Below are 15866 nucleotides of genomic sequence, written 5' to 3'. Positions count from 1 at the left end.
CAGCCAATAATACGTGAATTCCATGCAAAAATCAAATTTTATATTGTTTTTTGCTTGTGGCAACCAAGCCTTGACATAAACAGAGCGTACAAGAGGGAGAGGATAGGGATGAGAGATAAGGGGAGATTCTCCCATGGTTTATTGACTGGGCAACAAAGGGACAGGAAGGTATGCTTTTACCAGCCCAAATTTTGGCTTCACACCTAATGTGTATGTTCATTATTTCAGGCTGTATTCCTATTTAGCTGGCAGTAAGCCCCATTAAAAGGGACGCAGATGGCGCTGTGGGTTAAACCACAGAGCCTAGGACTTGCTGATCAGAAAGTTGGAAGTTTGAATCCCCACGACGGGGTGAGCTCCCGTTGCTCCTGCCAACCTAGCAGTTCAAAAGCACGTCAAAGTGCAAGTAGATAAATAGGTACCGCTCCGGCAGGAAGGTAAACGGCGTTTCCGTGCGCTGCTCTGGTTCGTCAGAAGCGGCTTAGTCATGCTGGCCACATGACCCGGAAGCTGTACGCCGGCTCCCTCGGCCAATAAAGTGAGAAGAGTGCCACAACCCCAGAGTCGGCCACGACTGGACCTAATGGTCAGGGGCCCCTTTACCTTTACTTTTTAAGCCCCATTAAAATCAGTAGGCAATACTTCTGAGTAGATATGGTTAAAGGTAAAGGTACCCCTGCCCATACGGGCCAGTCTTGACAGACTCTGGGGTTGTGCGCCCATCTCACTCAAGAGGCCAGGGGCCAGCACTGTCCGGAGACACTTCCGGGTCACGTGGCCAGCGTGACATCGCTGCTCTGGCGAGCCAGAGCCGCACACGGAAACGCCGTTTACCTTCCCGCTAGAAAGCGGTCCCTATTTATCTACTTGCACCCGGAGGTGCTTTCGAACTGCTAGGTTGGCAGGCGCTGGGACCGAGCAGCGGGAGCGCACCCCGCCGCAGGGATTCGAACCGCCGACCTTTCGATCGGCAAGTCCTAGGCGCTGAGGCTTTAACCCACAGCGCTACCTGCGTCCCTAGATATGGTTAGGATTCCACTATAAAAAGCATCCTCTCTTGCAGGCTTGCCCTGCTCATAATGAGAGGTGAACTGGGCCTCATCTGGAACAATTAGGATTATATCAGATAAGCAGATGTTGCATCACTGTATGTTCCCCATGTTATGTGCCTTTTTTTATCTTGCTAATTTAGGTTTTAAGGCTAGAGAATTTCATCAGGCAAAACCGAGACATCCCCAAATATGCAGAATTTCTTAAATCCCATGCCAGAAAAACTCACGAGCGGCAACAGGAGGTAAGGGGTGGACATTTGTTGGTCATTAAAGGGCCAAGTCGGCTTTTTCTGACTTCATATTGTAACCTAAATTGCTTCCAAACTAGAGCCTGTTAGCATTTCCACAGTATTGCTTTCTGTAATTAATAGGAATCAAAATGGAGGTTCCACACAGCACAAATTTGGCAATACACTATTCTGCAGTGCTCTCACTATGGCAAAGATTCTCGCAGAATCGTCCCTCACACATTAATTCTATAAGGTCTATGGCAACTTCTATTACAAGTTTATTGTTTGCAAGTTCAACCTGTTTTTTCCTGCATTCCTGTTGATTACAACAAGGGGATTATTGTCACCTGAGTACCCTCTTGGGGTAATTAAATGTCAGCTTCTGTTTCCTTTTGCAAGGGAGGGAGAAGCTGTAATTAATGGCTTCTCTTGTGTGTGTGAAATAACACTGCTTTGCTATTCAGAAAGCAAAGGAAGATAGGTAGTTTCAGTCTGGTTGAATCGTACTTATCAGTACCATTGCATTTATCAGCACCATTTCATTGCCAGGTTGGAACTTGGAGTCTTGCTTTATCAATAACAAACTGCTAAATAAGGCTTTGCATGTATTGTCAGGAGTTCAGCCTACACTCGAGTAGGCTGGCAGAGACACATGCCTGACTGGCATGTTCCCTCCCTCCTGGTCGATCGTTCTGATCGTTCAGGATCCATCCTTCCAGTGAGCACAGGCTCAGTGAGAGCCAGTGTGGTGTAGTGGTTCAGAGTGGTAGTCTCGTAATCTGGGGAACCAGGTTCGCGTCTCCGCTCCTCCACATGCAGCTGCTGGGTGACCTTGGGCCAGTCACACTTCTCTGAAGCCTCTCAGCCCCACTCACCTCACAGAGTGTTTGTTGTGGGGGAGGAAGGGAAAGGAAAATGTTAGCCGCGCAGGTGGCGCTGTGGGTTAAAGCCTCAGCGCCTAGGACTTGCCGATCAAAAGGTCGGCGGTTCGAATCCCTGCGGCGGGGTGCGCTCCCGCTGCTCGGTCCCAGCGCCTGCCAACCTAGCAGTTCGAAAGCACCTCCGGGTGCAAGTAGATAAATAGGGACCGCTTACCAGCGGGAAGGTAAACGGCGTTTCCGTGTGCAGCTCTGGCTCGCCAGAGCAGCGATGTCACGCTGGCCACGTGACCCGGAAGTGTCTCCGGACAGCGCTGGCCCCTGGCCTCTTGAGTGAGATGGGCGCACAACCCCAGAGTCTGTCAAGACTGGCCCGTACGGGCAGGGGTACCTTTACCTTTACCTTTTGAGACTCCTGAAGGGGAGTGAAAGGCGGGATATCAAATCCAAACTCTTCTTCTTCTTCTTCAGGGCTGATTTCCTTAAGAATGGATAGGTTTGATCTTCTTGCAGTCCATGGGACTCTCAAGAGTCTCCTCCAGCACCATAATTCAAAAGCATCCATTCTTCGGCGATCAGCCTTCTTTATGGTCCAGCTCTCACTTCCATACATCACTACTGGGAAAACCATAGCTTTAACTATACAGACCTTTGTTGGCAAGGTGATGTCTCTGCCTTTTAAGCAGAGACCTCTGGTCAAACAGGCTTTGCAAGTTTTTGAAACCATATAAAAACCTGCAAAGCCAATTTACCAGAGACAAAAGTGAAATGAGTAAATGCACCACAAGCAGCTATTTCTCTAACACTGCCTGCCTCCAGGCTTAGCTGAGCTTGCTCAGTTAATTTGTACCCAGCTAATTTGATCTTTCTGTTGGCATTCAGAGTATTTTCAATCATTGATTCCTCCCCTGGTACCTTCTTAACCTACAAAAGCACAACTGGAGTTCAGATGCTCAGTATTCTCCATAAATGTTTTATTTGCAGGATCTGAGATGAAAGCCTTTTTCCCTTTAAACGAGGGAAATGTGAACTGTTAATCCCTAACATTTTGCTTTAAAGTTATTCTGTGCAACTTCCGCTCACTTCATTATCAGAGCTCAGGAGGAGGAGAGACACCCAGGGTGTGCATTAACATTTATGTGCTTCACACCTACACAAACAGAGGAGGGTAACAACTATCAGCAGCTTTCTAGGCTAATTTTGAAAGGAATTAAGCCCCCCTGACTCTCTGGATTTGTTTGTTTTTCTCTTGCGTGATCAGAATTGGGACTGCCAGTGAAAAGGAAATACCATCTTTCCTTTTCTTGATTTGTTCCATTGCTTTATTTATATATGCAGCTTATTTCTATATCGCCTTTTGCACAGTGGCTCCAAACAGGGGAAGAAGAAAAAAATGCCGGGCAGGGATGGCGCTGTGGGTTAAACCACAGAGCCTAGGACTTGCTGATCAGAAGGTCGGCGATTCGAATCCCCTCGACGGGGTGAGCTCCCATTGCTCGGTCCCAGCTCCTGCCAACCTAGCAGTTCGAAAACACGTCAAAGTGCAAGTAGATAAATAGGTACTGCTCCGGCGGGAAGGTAAATGGTGTTTCCATGCGCTGCTCTGGTTCACCAGAAGCGGCTTAGTCATGCTGGCCACATGACCCGGAAGCTGTACGCCGGCTCCCTCAGGCAATAAAGCAAGATGAGCGCCACAATCCCAGAGTCGGCCACGACTGGACCTAATGGTCAGGGGTCCCTTTACCTTTAGTTGATCCCAAGTTGACTAGGGCTTTAAATGCTGAACCCAGAAACTTGAACTGTCCATGGTAGCATATTGTCAGCCAATGCAGCTCCCACAGCTGAGGTGTTCTCTGGTGTCGGTGGGGTGCCCTGGTCAAGATCCTGGCTGCTGCACCTGGTTGCAGCTGCCAGATTAAGCCCAAGAGAAGCTCCACATTGCAGAAATCCAGTTTTGAGATTACCAGTTTCAGGACCGCAGTAGCCAAACTCTCACAGCCCAAGAATGGCCATCACTGTCTTAACAACTGAAAGTTGGTCGGAGGCACTTCAAGCCATGGAAACTACCTGGGCCTCAGTCAACAGTGATAGAGGAGTACCCTCAGATGGAGGGAGATGTCCAAATGAGTATGTTTTATTGGTGTATTAAATTATATTTTATGGATATTTATGGACTGGTTTTATCGCTGTAAGCCTCCTCCTTGTATTTTATGAAACAGCAGGTTATAGGATTTCAAATACGGTAAATAAATAAATCACAGTGGCTTGGATAACCTTGCTTAGTCTGGGAAATTTAGCCAAGACCAATAGTAATATGCTTGCTATGATGTCTGGCAACAATCTCACTGCTGTTGCAATTATAATATTTATGAACAAGTGAATAAAAGTTTTATGGTGATAGCATACCAGTATAGACTGTCATGGTGCTGTCAGTGGCTCCCGGCTGGTTGCCCAGGGAAGTATAAAGACAAGAAAAAGTTTATCGCGGTCCTTTTTTATTTCAAACTTTACAGGGAGAGGCTATAGAACCCAGCCTCTGGGATAATGACGTTGTCCTGAGTGAATCTCCGTCCCTCTTCTCTCCCACTTCCTCATTTGTCATCGTCATCTCTACGGGTACCACTAAGTGCCCTCTGTCATTGAGCTCTTTACTTTAAGGCTCGCCGGGTTATGGGAGATGGTGGGTCTGGGGTGATTTCTAGTGACAACGTGTCAGCCAGGTGTTGTTCTGGCTCTCACATGATTTCCCAGCTTTCCCTCTTATCTGCCTCTGAGCTGTAACCTCCCGCAAACCACTGCTGTAAATCTATATGAAATATACAGTGGTACCTCAGGTTAAATACTTAATTCGTTCCGGAGGTCTGTTCTTAACCTGAAACTGTTCTTATCCTGAAGCACCACTTTAGCTAATGGGGCCACCCTCTGCTGCCGCACCTCCGCCGCGCAATTTCTGTTCTCATCCTGAAGCAAAGTTCTTAACCCAAGGTACTGTTTCTGGGTTAGCGGAGTCTGTAACCTGAAGCGTATGTAACCTGAAGCGTATGTAACCCGAGGTACCACTGTACTAAGAGTCGAGAGTGGATTTTGTGTTCTTTATTCAGCTCATAGTGGTGAGGAGGAATGGAAGTTCCCCCAGAATGTCTGTTTTATATACATTATTACACAATGGGCCCCACGTGATTGGCTAATTCCAGGATTCTCCTGTAGGCCAATCAGGTTGCGGATTCACTTCCACCTTGAGCTGGATTGGGTGGTTCCTGTGGACCAATCAGACTGCTGCATTCTGAAACCTATTCAACTCAGTACATAACACTATACTGTCTTCCTCTCCCTCTCCCTGCCTCCGTCTGAAGGGTCAGGATGGAGAGGCAGTCTCCACCACTCCTCTCCTCTGCCCAGCTCCTGACATCAACTTAGGGGCATCAAAATTGAGTGTGGTCCTATGATGTCTGTACTGGATAAAGATGGGTCCGTGGTCTGAAAAGGGTATGTCAACAGATGGCTGCCTGAAATTTGTTCAGTTGGGTTGGATAGCTTCCCTGAGCTTACAGGTTAACTTGACGGTACATTCCCCAAAGCCTTAAGAAGCAGGTCTCTGGGGCTTCCCATTCTGTTTCCTGTGATAAGTGATTTAGTATCCTGGGCATGGATACCATAGTAAAAGCAGGGCTTTTCAATGCTGGAACTTACTGGAACTCAGTTCTGACACTTCTCAGGTGGGCATCATTGCCATTATAAGAGAACAAGGGAAGCATTTGTGGTGAGTTCTCGCACCTCTTTTTCTAGAAAAATAGCACTGAGTGAAAGTATCTGTGAGTCTCTCCAGCCCAACAAAAATGAAAATTGTTTTCAACAAAACGGTTGAAATTGGATGGCTAATGTTGGCTCAGATGACTTATGTGTTTAGTTTGTGTTCATGATTCCCCTACCCCTTTCCAGTGTAATTTTATGCTAAATATTTGGCTATGTGCCTGACTAAATTAAGGAAACCGCATTTGACTCTGTCAACCCATGTGTGTCTGACAAGTCAGATGGTTGCAGTCATTTTTATTCTGGTCTGTGGGGTGTCAGGGAGAGGGGAATGCAGACCAAAGAAAGTTTTGGAGAACTGAGCCATGGAGACTCATACGGCAGAACCCTGAGGTATTTATGCTCAAAGGGCTGCACTGATTTCTTCTCCACCACCCCTAAAACTGATCAACGGGATGTGGCAAAAAGCTTCCGCATGTCACAAAGTTGAGGCAAGTGGGTGGAAAGGGATTGACAGTCAGCAACAGCAGTAGGCTGGGAAAAAGTGGCACTTCCATTTCCATAAACGGCCTAGGACCCTCGTACCTACGGGACCGCCTCTCCTGGTGTGTCCCACGGAAGACCTTACGGTCTTCAAACAAAAACATCTTGGAGATCCCGGGCCACAGGGAGGTTAGGCTGGCCTCAACCAGAGCCAGGGCTTTTTCAGCTGTGGCCCCAATCTGGTGGAACATTCTGTCACAAGAGACTAGGGCCCTGCGGGACTTGACATCTTTCCGCAGGGCCTGCAAGACGGAGCTGTTCCACCAGGCCTTTGGCCAAGGCACAGTCTGACTTCCTCCTTCGGTAATCCTCACAGAACTCTAGCCCAATGGTTGCCATTAATTTGATTTTGAATTGATTTTAAAATGAATTGATTTTAGAATGCTGTGCTACTTTTATTGTTGTTAGCCGCTCTGAGCCCGGCTTTGGCTGGGGAGGGCGGGATATAAATAAAATATTATCATCATCATCATTATTATTATTATTATTATTATTATTATTATTATTATTATTAACTGGCCACACTGCCTTTGAAACGTCAACCTAGTACTTTGAGAATATCCCCCCTCCCCACATACATTCTGAGAGGGGAAATGGTAATGGGGGGAGGGTGTGTAGTAATGGGAGGGGGAACAATTACACTCCATTTGAAAAACTTGGGAGAGAAGGCTTAGTATGTACAATAACATCGTAACTGAAGCTTTATCTTGGCATTTATTGTTTAGTCCCAGGACGCATTTGTAAAACAGAAAGACATCGCCAAACAACATAAAGAGAGAGCAAAAGGCAGAGAACAGCCAGCAGCTCCTTCTGGTGCCAAAAATGAAGAGAAGTCAAGGTATTTAGTGGGGTGGGAGTCCTAATCCATCCTAAAGACTGTAAACTTCAAGTCTGGTAATTATTGTGTTGGAAGATACTGGTATTCTTTTCGTAATGCAACAAATACTCTTTCTTCAAGGTTGGACTCTGGAGGTGCACCAAAAAGAGATGTCAGGCATACCGTTGCCAGTTTCCAGAAGGAGAAGGCCAAAGAAATACAAGCTTTGCAAGAGGAATGGTACTACCAAAAGACAGAATTGCAAGCTCAAGTACAGTGGCAAATTCTGTATTGCTATTTCATGACAAATGCATTCCTTTGAACAGCAGGCCAGCTACATATGTAAAACTCAGCCCAGTGCATATAGAAATGACAGTAAACCTCAGCCATGGGACCGAAAGCCCTGCGCCTTCAGCCGCGCTATAATTGTGTCGCACATAGAAGTCTGCCTCTACAAGTTAAAGAAAGACCCTTTGTCAGATCTGAGATCAGCTGCAAATGATGACTCATCAGCTTTCAGCTGAACTTACCTCTAGAGCTTTTGCAAGGACAAAAATGGAATAAGATCTAATACATTGCCCCAAGCTCCTTGTAGAATAGGCAGGATCCATGGAGCATAAGAACGTGGCAGGCACCTCTCCATTTTGGCTACGAGAGGATGCTCCAAGCAGTGATCTCTTTTGCTCATGGAGAGAAACTTTCAGGTTAACTTGGCTTCATTGCTATGTGGAGAGTTGAACACAGATGGAAAAGGGGATGTGTCATGTAATGCGGGTGGCGCTGTGGTCTAAACCACTGAGCCTCTTGGGCTTGCTGATCAGAAGGTCGGCGGTTCAAATCCCTGTGACGCAGTGAGCTCCCGTTGCTCGTTCCCAGCTCCTGCCAACCTAGCAGTTCGAAAGCACGTCAAAGTGCAAGTAGATAAATAGGTATCACTCCGGCAGGAAGGTAAACGGCATTTCCGTGCGCTGATCTGGTTCGCCAGAAGCGGCTTAGTCATGCTGGCCACATGACCCAGAAGCTGCATGTTGGCTCCCTTGGCCAATAAAGCGAGATGAGCACCGCAACCCAAAGTCGGACACGACTGGACCTAATGGTCAGGGGTCCCTTTACCTTTTAAGACTGGTAGAAGCAAGTAAGCCTATCTTACCTGAGAATACATTTTCAAAGAATAATAAAGGATCTTTTATTTTGAACAAGTTGTTCTTTGAATGGGCTTGTGATGGTAGGTAACTGCTGTGGTTAATGACTGTGTCTTGTTGGATTCTAATATTTGAAGGTTGCGCAGCTGAAGGAAGCTTTAGAGCAGCAAGCAAATGCTTTCAGGGAAGCCCTTGAAGAGCAGGAGCTACTGTACAGCAAGGAGAGAGAAAAGCTCCTGCAAGATCTTCAGGACACCATTAAGCAAAGCCAAGATATTAAAGTGCAGCTGGAGGCGTCTCACCAAAGAGCCATAAATCTCCTGGAGAAAAGCAAAAATCAAGAGCTTGAGGTTAGATTTGTACCGGCAGTGCTGATTTACCGTATTTTTTGCTCCATAAGAGGCACCTAGTTTTTAGAAGGGAAATGCAAGGGGGAAAAAATTCTTTAAAGGGAGCACTGAGCAGAGTCTGTATGCATCCCAGGCTCTGCTCATCGCTCCCTTTCACGAGCCGCGTGGAGCGTGTGTGCGGCACTTGGGGACTTTTCCCCCAGGAGGGAGAAGGACAGCCTGTCACTGATGGGCTGCCCTTCTCCCTCCTCGGGAAAAAGCCCCCAAGAGCCGCACAACCCGCTCCGCACGGCTCTTTAAACGAAGCGCGGCTCTTGGGGGCTTTTCCAGGAGGTGGGGGAAGGGACAGAGGGGCTAAGTCAGAGATCCCTCTCGCTGTTCTGGCTTCTGGGATAGCCGCGCAGCCTTCATTCGCTCCATAAGATGCACACACATTTCCCCTTACTTTTTAGGAGGGAAAAAGTGTGTATTGTAGAGCAAAAAATACGGGATTTTCCTTTATTCTGAGCCTTAACCATTTGAGGATCAAAGTCACAGCAGATAAATGTTCTCCCAGCTTCTGGGCATGGCAGTTGTGTTCTTGAATAGAGATGGACATGAAAGCGAGCGACATACGTACATAAAAGAATTTGGCTCTGAGAGATTTGGATGGTTTACAGTATATTCCTTTACATGTCTACTCTTAATGCTGTGGAAATCACTGGGGCTTGCTCTTAAGTAATGGATGGAGGATTGCTGCCTTATTGATCTTTCCTGGTTTCTCCAGACCAATCTCCTCCTAACTAACCAGTGCAAGAGAAGGCTAGTGCAGACATGGTTGGGTCTGATCTTAACCACGATTAAAAGGCTGAGAGGTCTGTGGAGCAAATCCTCTCTCAGCAACTCGGGATTGAATCAATGGTGTCAAATCAAATCCATCTGACTCTCTCCCCATCAAGGGCTGTAAGACCATTAATCTGAAAACAGAAATCCACAACCGTTACAGAAGAGTAAACTAGAATAGACTTGGGTTATTTGAGTAAACTTGAGAACCAAAAGGATTGAGCCAACAAAGTTCGAATTTAAACATTCCATCGCTAAAAATCCATGATCAGTCAACACTTCCACTTACAACAGGAGTTTAAAGGCTTGAATTTTTCCTTGTTTGCAGGAAGCAGAGGAGTCCTGGAAGCAGAAATATAACGACGGCTTCAATATCCAACAGCAGTCGCACAGCCTGGAAATGGAGGCACTGGAAGAGAAGGCGAGAGAAGAGTTGGAGAGCAAACTTGAGAGGATACAGAAGCCACAGTCACTGCTGATAGGTACAACATTAAACAAGTCACTTTAGTAAGGACTAGGGCACTTGACAATTATTCACTCAATTGTTTCCCTTGGGTTGTATTCAACTAAGTTTTACTCAGAGCAGACCCACTGAAATTAATGGACTTAACTAATGATACCTGCCCATGATGATACCTGATCCATGGAAAGCTGCCACTTCCACCTATTGCCACGTGGAAGGTTTGGCTCTCTGCCATGCTAGGAAGCATCCATTTCCCCACTTCTTCTTCTTCTTAACACATAACAGTTGCCAAAGTTTCCATGTGGAAATTTAAAAAAAAAATCCTTCCAGTAGCACCTTAAAGGCCAACTAAGTCAGTTCTTAGTTGCATGCACACTTCTTAAGATACACTGTGTATCTGAAGAAGTGTGCATGCACACGAAAGCTCATACCAAGAACTGACTTAGTTGGTCTTTAAGGTGCTACTGGAAGGAATTTTTTTTGTTTTGACTATGGCAGACCAACACGGCTACCTATCTGCATGTGGAAATTGTTGGAGGTGGCTGCTTACTATGGATCAAGTAGCACCTTCGGCAAGTTTTTCACACAATGTGTTCAAGTGCTTGTGAGAATAGGCCCCAGAACGATTCTTGGATGAAGCTGCTGCTGTTGTTTTAAATGCCAATTGTCTGTGAATAACAACTACAACTATGCAAGTCAACAAATCGTCGGAATTTGGGGTGGGGTCCTTTTTTTCCTTTTACAAAATCTTCTGCCCATGGAGAAAAGCCCTCTTCTCCATTTCAGCCGCCTTTCGGGGCCACGTGAACAAGAATACAAATGCGTTGCCTCCTTTTGCAAGTGGCAACCACCAGTTTTCAGGAGCGGGTTTGCAGTGTGATGTACGGCAGGCGGATTATCTCCCTGTTGGCAAGAGAGGGAGGGACGACAATTATACAGCAAAAAAGTGGCCTCAAGGAAGCCCAGTGACTTTGGAGAAAAGGCTTATCCTCCAAAGGGCAGCTGTTGTTTAGTAGAATTACCCCCCCCCCAATAATAATAATAATAATGGGTGCAGCCCTAATATACCGTATTTTTCACTCCATAAGATGCACTTTTTCCCTCCTAAAAAGTAAGGGGAAATGTGTGTGCGAATGCAGACGGGAGGCTCTGCTCAGCGCTCCCTTTCAAGAGCCGCGTGGAGCATGTGTGTGGCTCTTGGGGGCTTTTCCCCGAGGAAGGAGAAGGGCAGACTGTCAGTACCTTCTCCCACCTCACGGAAAACCCCCAAGAGCTGCACACACGCTCCGCACGGCTCTTTAAAGGGAGCGCTGAGCAGAGCCTCCTGTCTGCATTCGCATCTGGGATGCATATAGGCTCTGCTCACCGCTCCCTTGTAAGGGCTCCCTTCCGTCCCTCATCCTGCTTTGCTGGGAAGCCTGCAGAAGAGGTGCTACGCAGCTATCGCTCTTGTTCTGCTGGCTTCAGCGAGAGCTGCGCACCTTGCTCTGCTGGCTTCTCAGTGAAGTGGGAGGAGGGACGGAAGGGTTTAAAGCAAGAAAAGCTCTGCGCAGAATATATATTTTTCTTGCTTTCCCCCTCTAAAAACTAGGTGCGTCTTATGGAGCGAAAAATACGGTAATTGTCCTGATGCAGAAAGAGAGATCTATGTGCAGAAACAAGCTTCACTCAGCCAGCATCGATACAGAGGTGTGTTTGGATGCACATATCCGTCTGGGTTCACTAAACTGCGCCACGTGTTGCTGCATTGCAGGGGGTTGGATTAGATGATCCTTGGCATTCCTTCCAACTCTCCAATTCTATGATTCTATGTACACATGCACATGTGTACATAACATTGTTCTCTGTGTCCATTTAGCACTTACTAGGATAAAAAGGTAAAGGTACCCCTGCCCGTACGGGCCAGTCTTGACAGACTCTGGGGTTGTGCGCCCATCTCACTTAAGAGGCCAGGGGCCAGCGCTGTCCGGAGACACTTCCGGGTCACGTGGCCAGCGTGACATCGCTGCTCTGGCGAGCCAGAGCCGCACACGGAAACGCCGTTTACCTTCCCGCTGGTAAGCGGTCCCTATTTATCTACTTGCACCCGGAGGTGCTTTCGAACTGCTAGGTTGGCAGGCGCTGGGACCGAGCAGCGGGAGCGCACCCCGCCGCAGGGATTCGAACCACCGACCTCTCGATCGGCAAGTCCTAGGCGCTGAGGCTTTAACCCACAGCGCCACCTGCGTCCCACTTACTAGGATAGTAGTACCTAAAAGCTTCTCCCTGTTTCAGAAGAGCTTTCCTGCATTTTTTTCACATGTTTGCGTTTGTTTCTAGAATCTCTGAGAAGGGAGCTGTCTGAGCAACAGATAAAGAATAAAGAAAAGGAAGGTCTCCAAGAGGAACTGAAGGCTATGATGACTGCGAAGAGGCAGCAGGTAAACTTTTTATTTCTCTACTATCAGTGGCGTAGCGTGGGTTGTCAGCACCCGGGGCAAGGCAAGTAATTTGCGCCCCCTAACGGCCGGCCCCCCTTGCGCCCGGTGCGGCCGGCCCCCCCCTGCACCCCCCACGCTACGCCACTGTCTACTATTGACCAGATGCCACAAATAAACTACTCTTGATCAGTTGCAACAAATACTGATTAAGATTTTAAATGGCTTCTACTGTTTGTTTGTTTTGGTACAGAGTTCTCAGTTCAAAAGCCCATTAGTGTACTTTATATTTACTGTGTATAATAAGCTTGCCACTGTTGACAGTACTTTGGGATTGTTCCCACATGCACTTGTGTTAAATTTTACACCAGTCTCCCAGATTCTGCATCAAGAGCAGAATTCTCTAGCTTGTATACTTACTCATTCATTCATTCAGCCTTTATTGGCATAGTTTAGACAATAAAATCATAAAAACCATCCATAAAACATTGGTAATCCAGACGTATTATAGCCTGTATACATTATGCAATTGAAACAAATTTGTGGGATCTCTTTTGCTATTTTACTTAGTGCTTTTTGGGGGTATTTGGTCAGGGATGGGATGCAGGTGGCGCTGTGGGTTAAACCACAGAGCCTAGGGCTTGCCGATCAGAAGGTTGGCGGTTCAAATCCCCGTGATGGGGTGAGCTCCCGTTGCTCGGTCCCAACTCCTGCCAACCTAGCAGATCGAAAGCACATCAAAGTGCAAGTAGATAAATAGGTACCTGTACTGCTCCGGTGGGAAGGTAAACGGCGTTTCCGTGTGCTGCTCTGGTTTGCCAGAAGCGGCTTAGTCATGCTGGCCACATGACCCGGAAGCTGTACACCGGCTCCCTCGGCCAATAAAGCAAGATGAGCGCCGCAACCCCAGAGTCGGTCACGACTGGACCTAATGGTCAGAGGTCCCTTTACCTTTACCTTTTATGGGTATTTGGGTTTTCGGGCATAGCCAGCACCATGGAGAGCAAGGGGCAAATCTCCCCCAAACATGCCTGCCTTCCCTTTCACCCCCATTGCTGGACTCCTGTCATTAACATATACTGTTATATTTCTCTCAAATATCTTAACATGTGGGACCCATCTAACCCCTTAGAAGTATACTTTGCCCCTTATGTGCTCCCCTAGATATATTTTTCTGGTGCTGCCACTGCATGAGAGAGTCAACAAGCCATAGAGAACGCTAAGCACTAGAAATTGCATGGATTTTGCCAGCCACATTTTCAAGCCTGACCATCGCTTCCATAAGGGCTAACCGTCTGCTTTTTTTGCTAAATGAAAGCTCAAATTCTCAGGAAGCGGACTCCTGTGTCCATTACCACACCCTTTTCTGCACTGCTGTGGAATCATCGAATATACCTGATAATTTAAAGCAGGGAAAGCCAACGTCGTGCCCACTGTATGTTTGTTAGCTACAACTCCCATCAGTATGACCAGGGGCCAGGGATGATAGCAGATGTAGACCAACAACATATGTAGAGGACACCATGGCTACCCCTGATTTAGAGACACAATCTGCATTTCATACTGTGTGTTGAATAGGCATGTGCAGCTGTTTTCTGTTACTCAGCAAAAGACCCCCAAAACAGATCTTTATCCTTTTCTGCATTTTCTAAATGGAATGGTATCGTCCACATCCATAATGTGCAAACCTCAGTTTTTGCTATTTTTCGTAGGAAGAAAATTGCCAGAATCAGATGAAGTCTCTTAAAGATGAACTGGAAAAATTTCAGCATGAAAATTCTGGGCTCAAAAATGAGAATGTCCTTCTTAAGGACACAATGGATCTTCTGACTGTAGAAGTGGAACGACAGAAACAAACGTCTGCACAGCTTCAAGAAAAGGAGAGCCAACAAAGAAGGTTTGCCACTGATATTTTGCCACTTTCAACCTATGGCCCAATCTACCCCCTAAATTTCAGGAATACTATCTAGTCCCCAACCGCCATTATTGAGGTAGGACATTAGAAGAGTGGGAGTAGGACTATTTGGCCTTAGGCCTAGCTGAAAGTCCTTTGTGTGGAATGAGGTAAGACTTTGGCCTATCACACCAATAGTAGTAGCAGCAGTAGTAATTTATTTCTTGTACCCCACCCAAAACAGCAAATATTAAATGCTTCCCAAAACAGGGCTGCCTTCAGATGTCTACAGAAAGTTGTATAATTGTTTATCTCTTTGACATCCGATGGGAGGGTGTTCCACGGGGCAGGTGCCACTACTGAGAAGGCCCTGTTGTGGATATGGGGGATGATTAACAATTTTTTATGATTTTCAATTTTATACATTTCAATAATATTACAATCATTTAAACATTTCAAACATTGCCTTCCTTCCCCCCTTTTCTGCGGTTCCTTAAATTTATTTTTAATATTTTCTGCATATCCAAATTAACTTAATTTGCTCATTTATTCATCTACTTCAAATATATACTCTTATAAAACTGCAGGTTATTACAGTAATCCTGCCAATGTTCTTATCCGTTTACAATTTATTTGTAAATATTCCATAAACCATTTCCGTTCTTTTATAAAAAGATTGTTACCTTGATTTCTTACTTTTCCACTAAGTTAACAAAATCAGTCCTCCTGGCAAACTGGGACTATCCCCTGACTCACACAAGTTTAGGATATTCCACATCTTTCCTCAGCAGAGTTTTTTTTCCCTTTGAGAATAATAAGTGGCTCATGTAAATATAAACCAAGCTTTAATGATAAAGAAGACTGTAACAAAATAACATAATAGGAAAAACAAAATACAACAACGTGAGGCAAGTCTGAGGCAAGAAAAGAAATGACAATTGGTCCTTCTTAACTGAAGGGGATGGGCTTATTCCAGAGCAGAACACACAAGCCCCGCCCACCAGGTGCCCAACATTCTACTGATCATCTCCTTGACATCTGATGGGAGGGTGTTCCACAGCGCAGGTGCCACTACCGAGAAGGCCCTCTGCCTGGTTCCCTGTAACCTTGCTTCTCGCAGGGAGGGAACCACCAGAAGGCCCTTGGAGATGGACCTCTGTGTCCGGGGAGAACGATGGGGGCGGAGACGCTCCTTCAGGTATATAGGCCCAAAGCCATTGAGGGCTTTCAAGGTTGGCACCAACACATTGTGCTTGGAAATGTACTGGGAGCTAATGTAGATCTTTTAGTGTTATGTGGTCCTGGCACCTGCTCCGTCAGCCATCTGGACACTCATTGCTGGTGTATATCAAACAGGTTTTTTGGCTCTCCCTTTGTATCAAACATCTGGAAATGTTGATGGGATCAATAGAGGCCAATGTTTATATTCACTCTTGATGCAATTCAGATGTGTTAGCGGTGCAGAGGGAATAGAAAGTGTGAGCACCTGCCTCCTCTTTCCTACTTAG

The 15866-nt window shown here is 46.4% G+C and overlaps 1 protein-coding gene across 3 annotated transcripts in view; it reads left to right on the top strand.

Annotated features, from left to right (window-relative positions):
• Positions 1 to 15866, top strand: part of FAM184B (family with sequence similarity 184 member B) — a 72280-nt gene that overhangs the window by 47822 nt on the left and 8592 nt on the right. For 2 of the 3 annotated variants that reach the window (XM_083754882.1, XM_083754883.1), the window contains exons 7-13: positions 1193 to 1294; positions 7179 to 7291; positions 7412 to 7541; positions 8550 to 8762; positions 9913 to 10066; positions 12367 to 12467; positions 14177 to 14361. In XM_083754882.1, the coding sequence (XP_083611008.1) occupies positions 1193 to 1294; positions 7179 to 7291; positions 7412 to 7541; positions 8550 to 8762; positions 9913 to 10066; positions 12367 to 12467; positions 14177 to 14361 (998 nt within the window). The remainder of the gene's footprint in view (positions 1 to 1192; positions 1295 to 7178; positions 7292 to 7411; positions 7542 to 8549; positions 8763 to 9912; positions 10067 to 12366; positions 12468 to 14176; positions 14362 to 15866) is intronic. The other variant, XM_083754884.1, reaches the window with a different exon arrangement.

Source organism: Podarcis gaigeae (assembly GCF_964106915.1).
Source record: "Podarcis gaigeae genome assembly, chromosome: 9".
NCBI classification, from domain to species: domain Eukaryota; kingdom Metazoa; phylum Chordata; class Lepidosauria; order Squamata; family Lacertidae; genus Podarcis; species Podarcis gaigeae.
The sequence above is the reverse complement of the archived record's forward strand: the minus strand, read 5'-3'. Positions and strand labels throughout refer to the sequence as shown.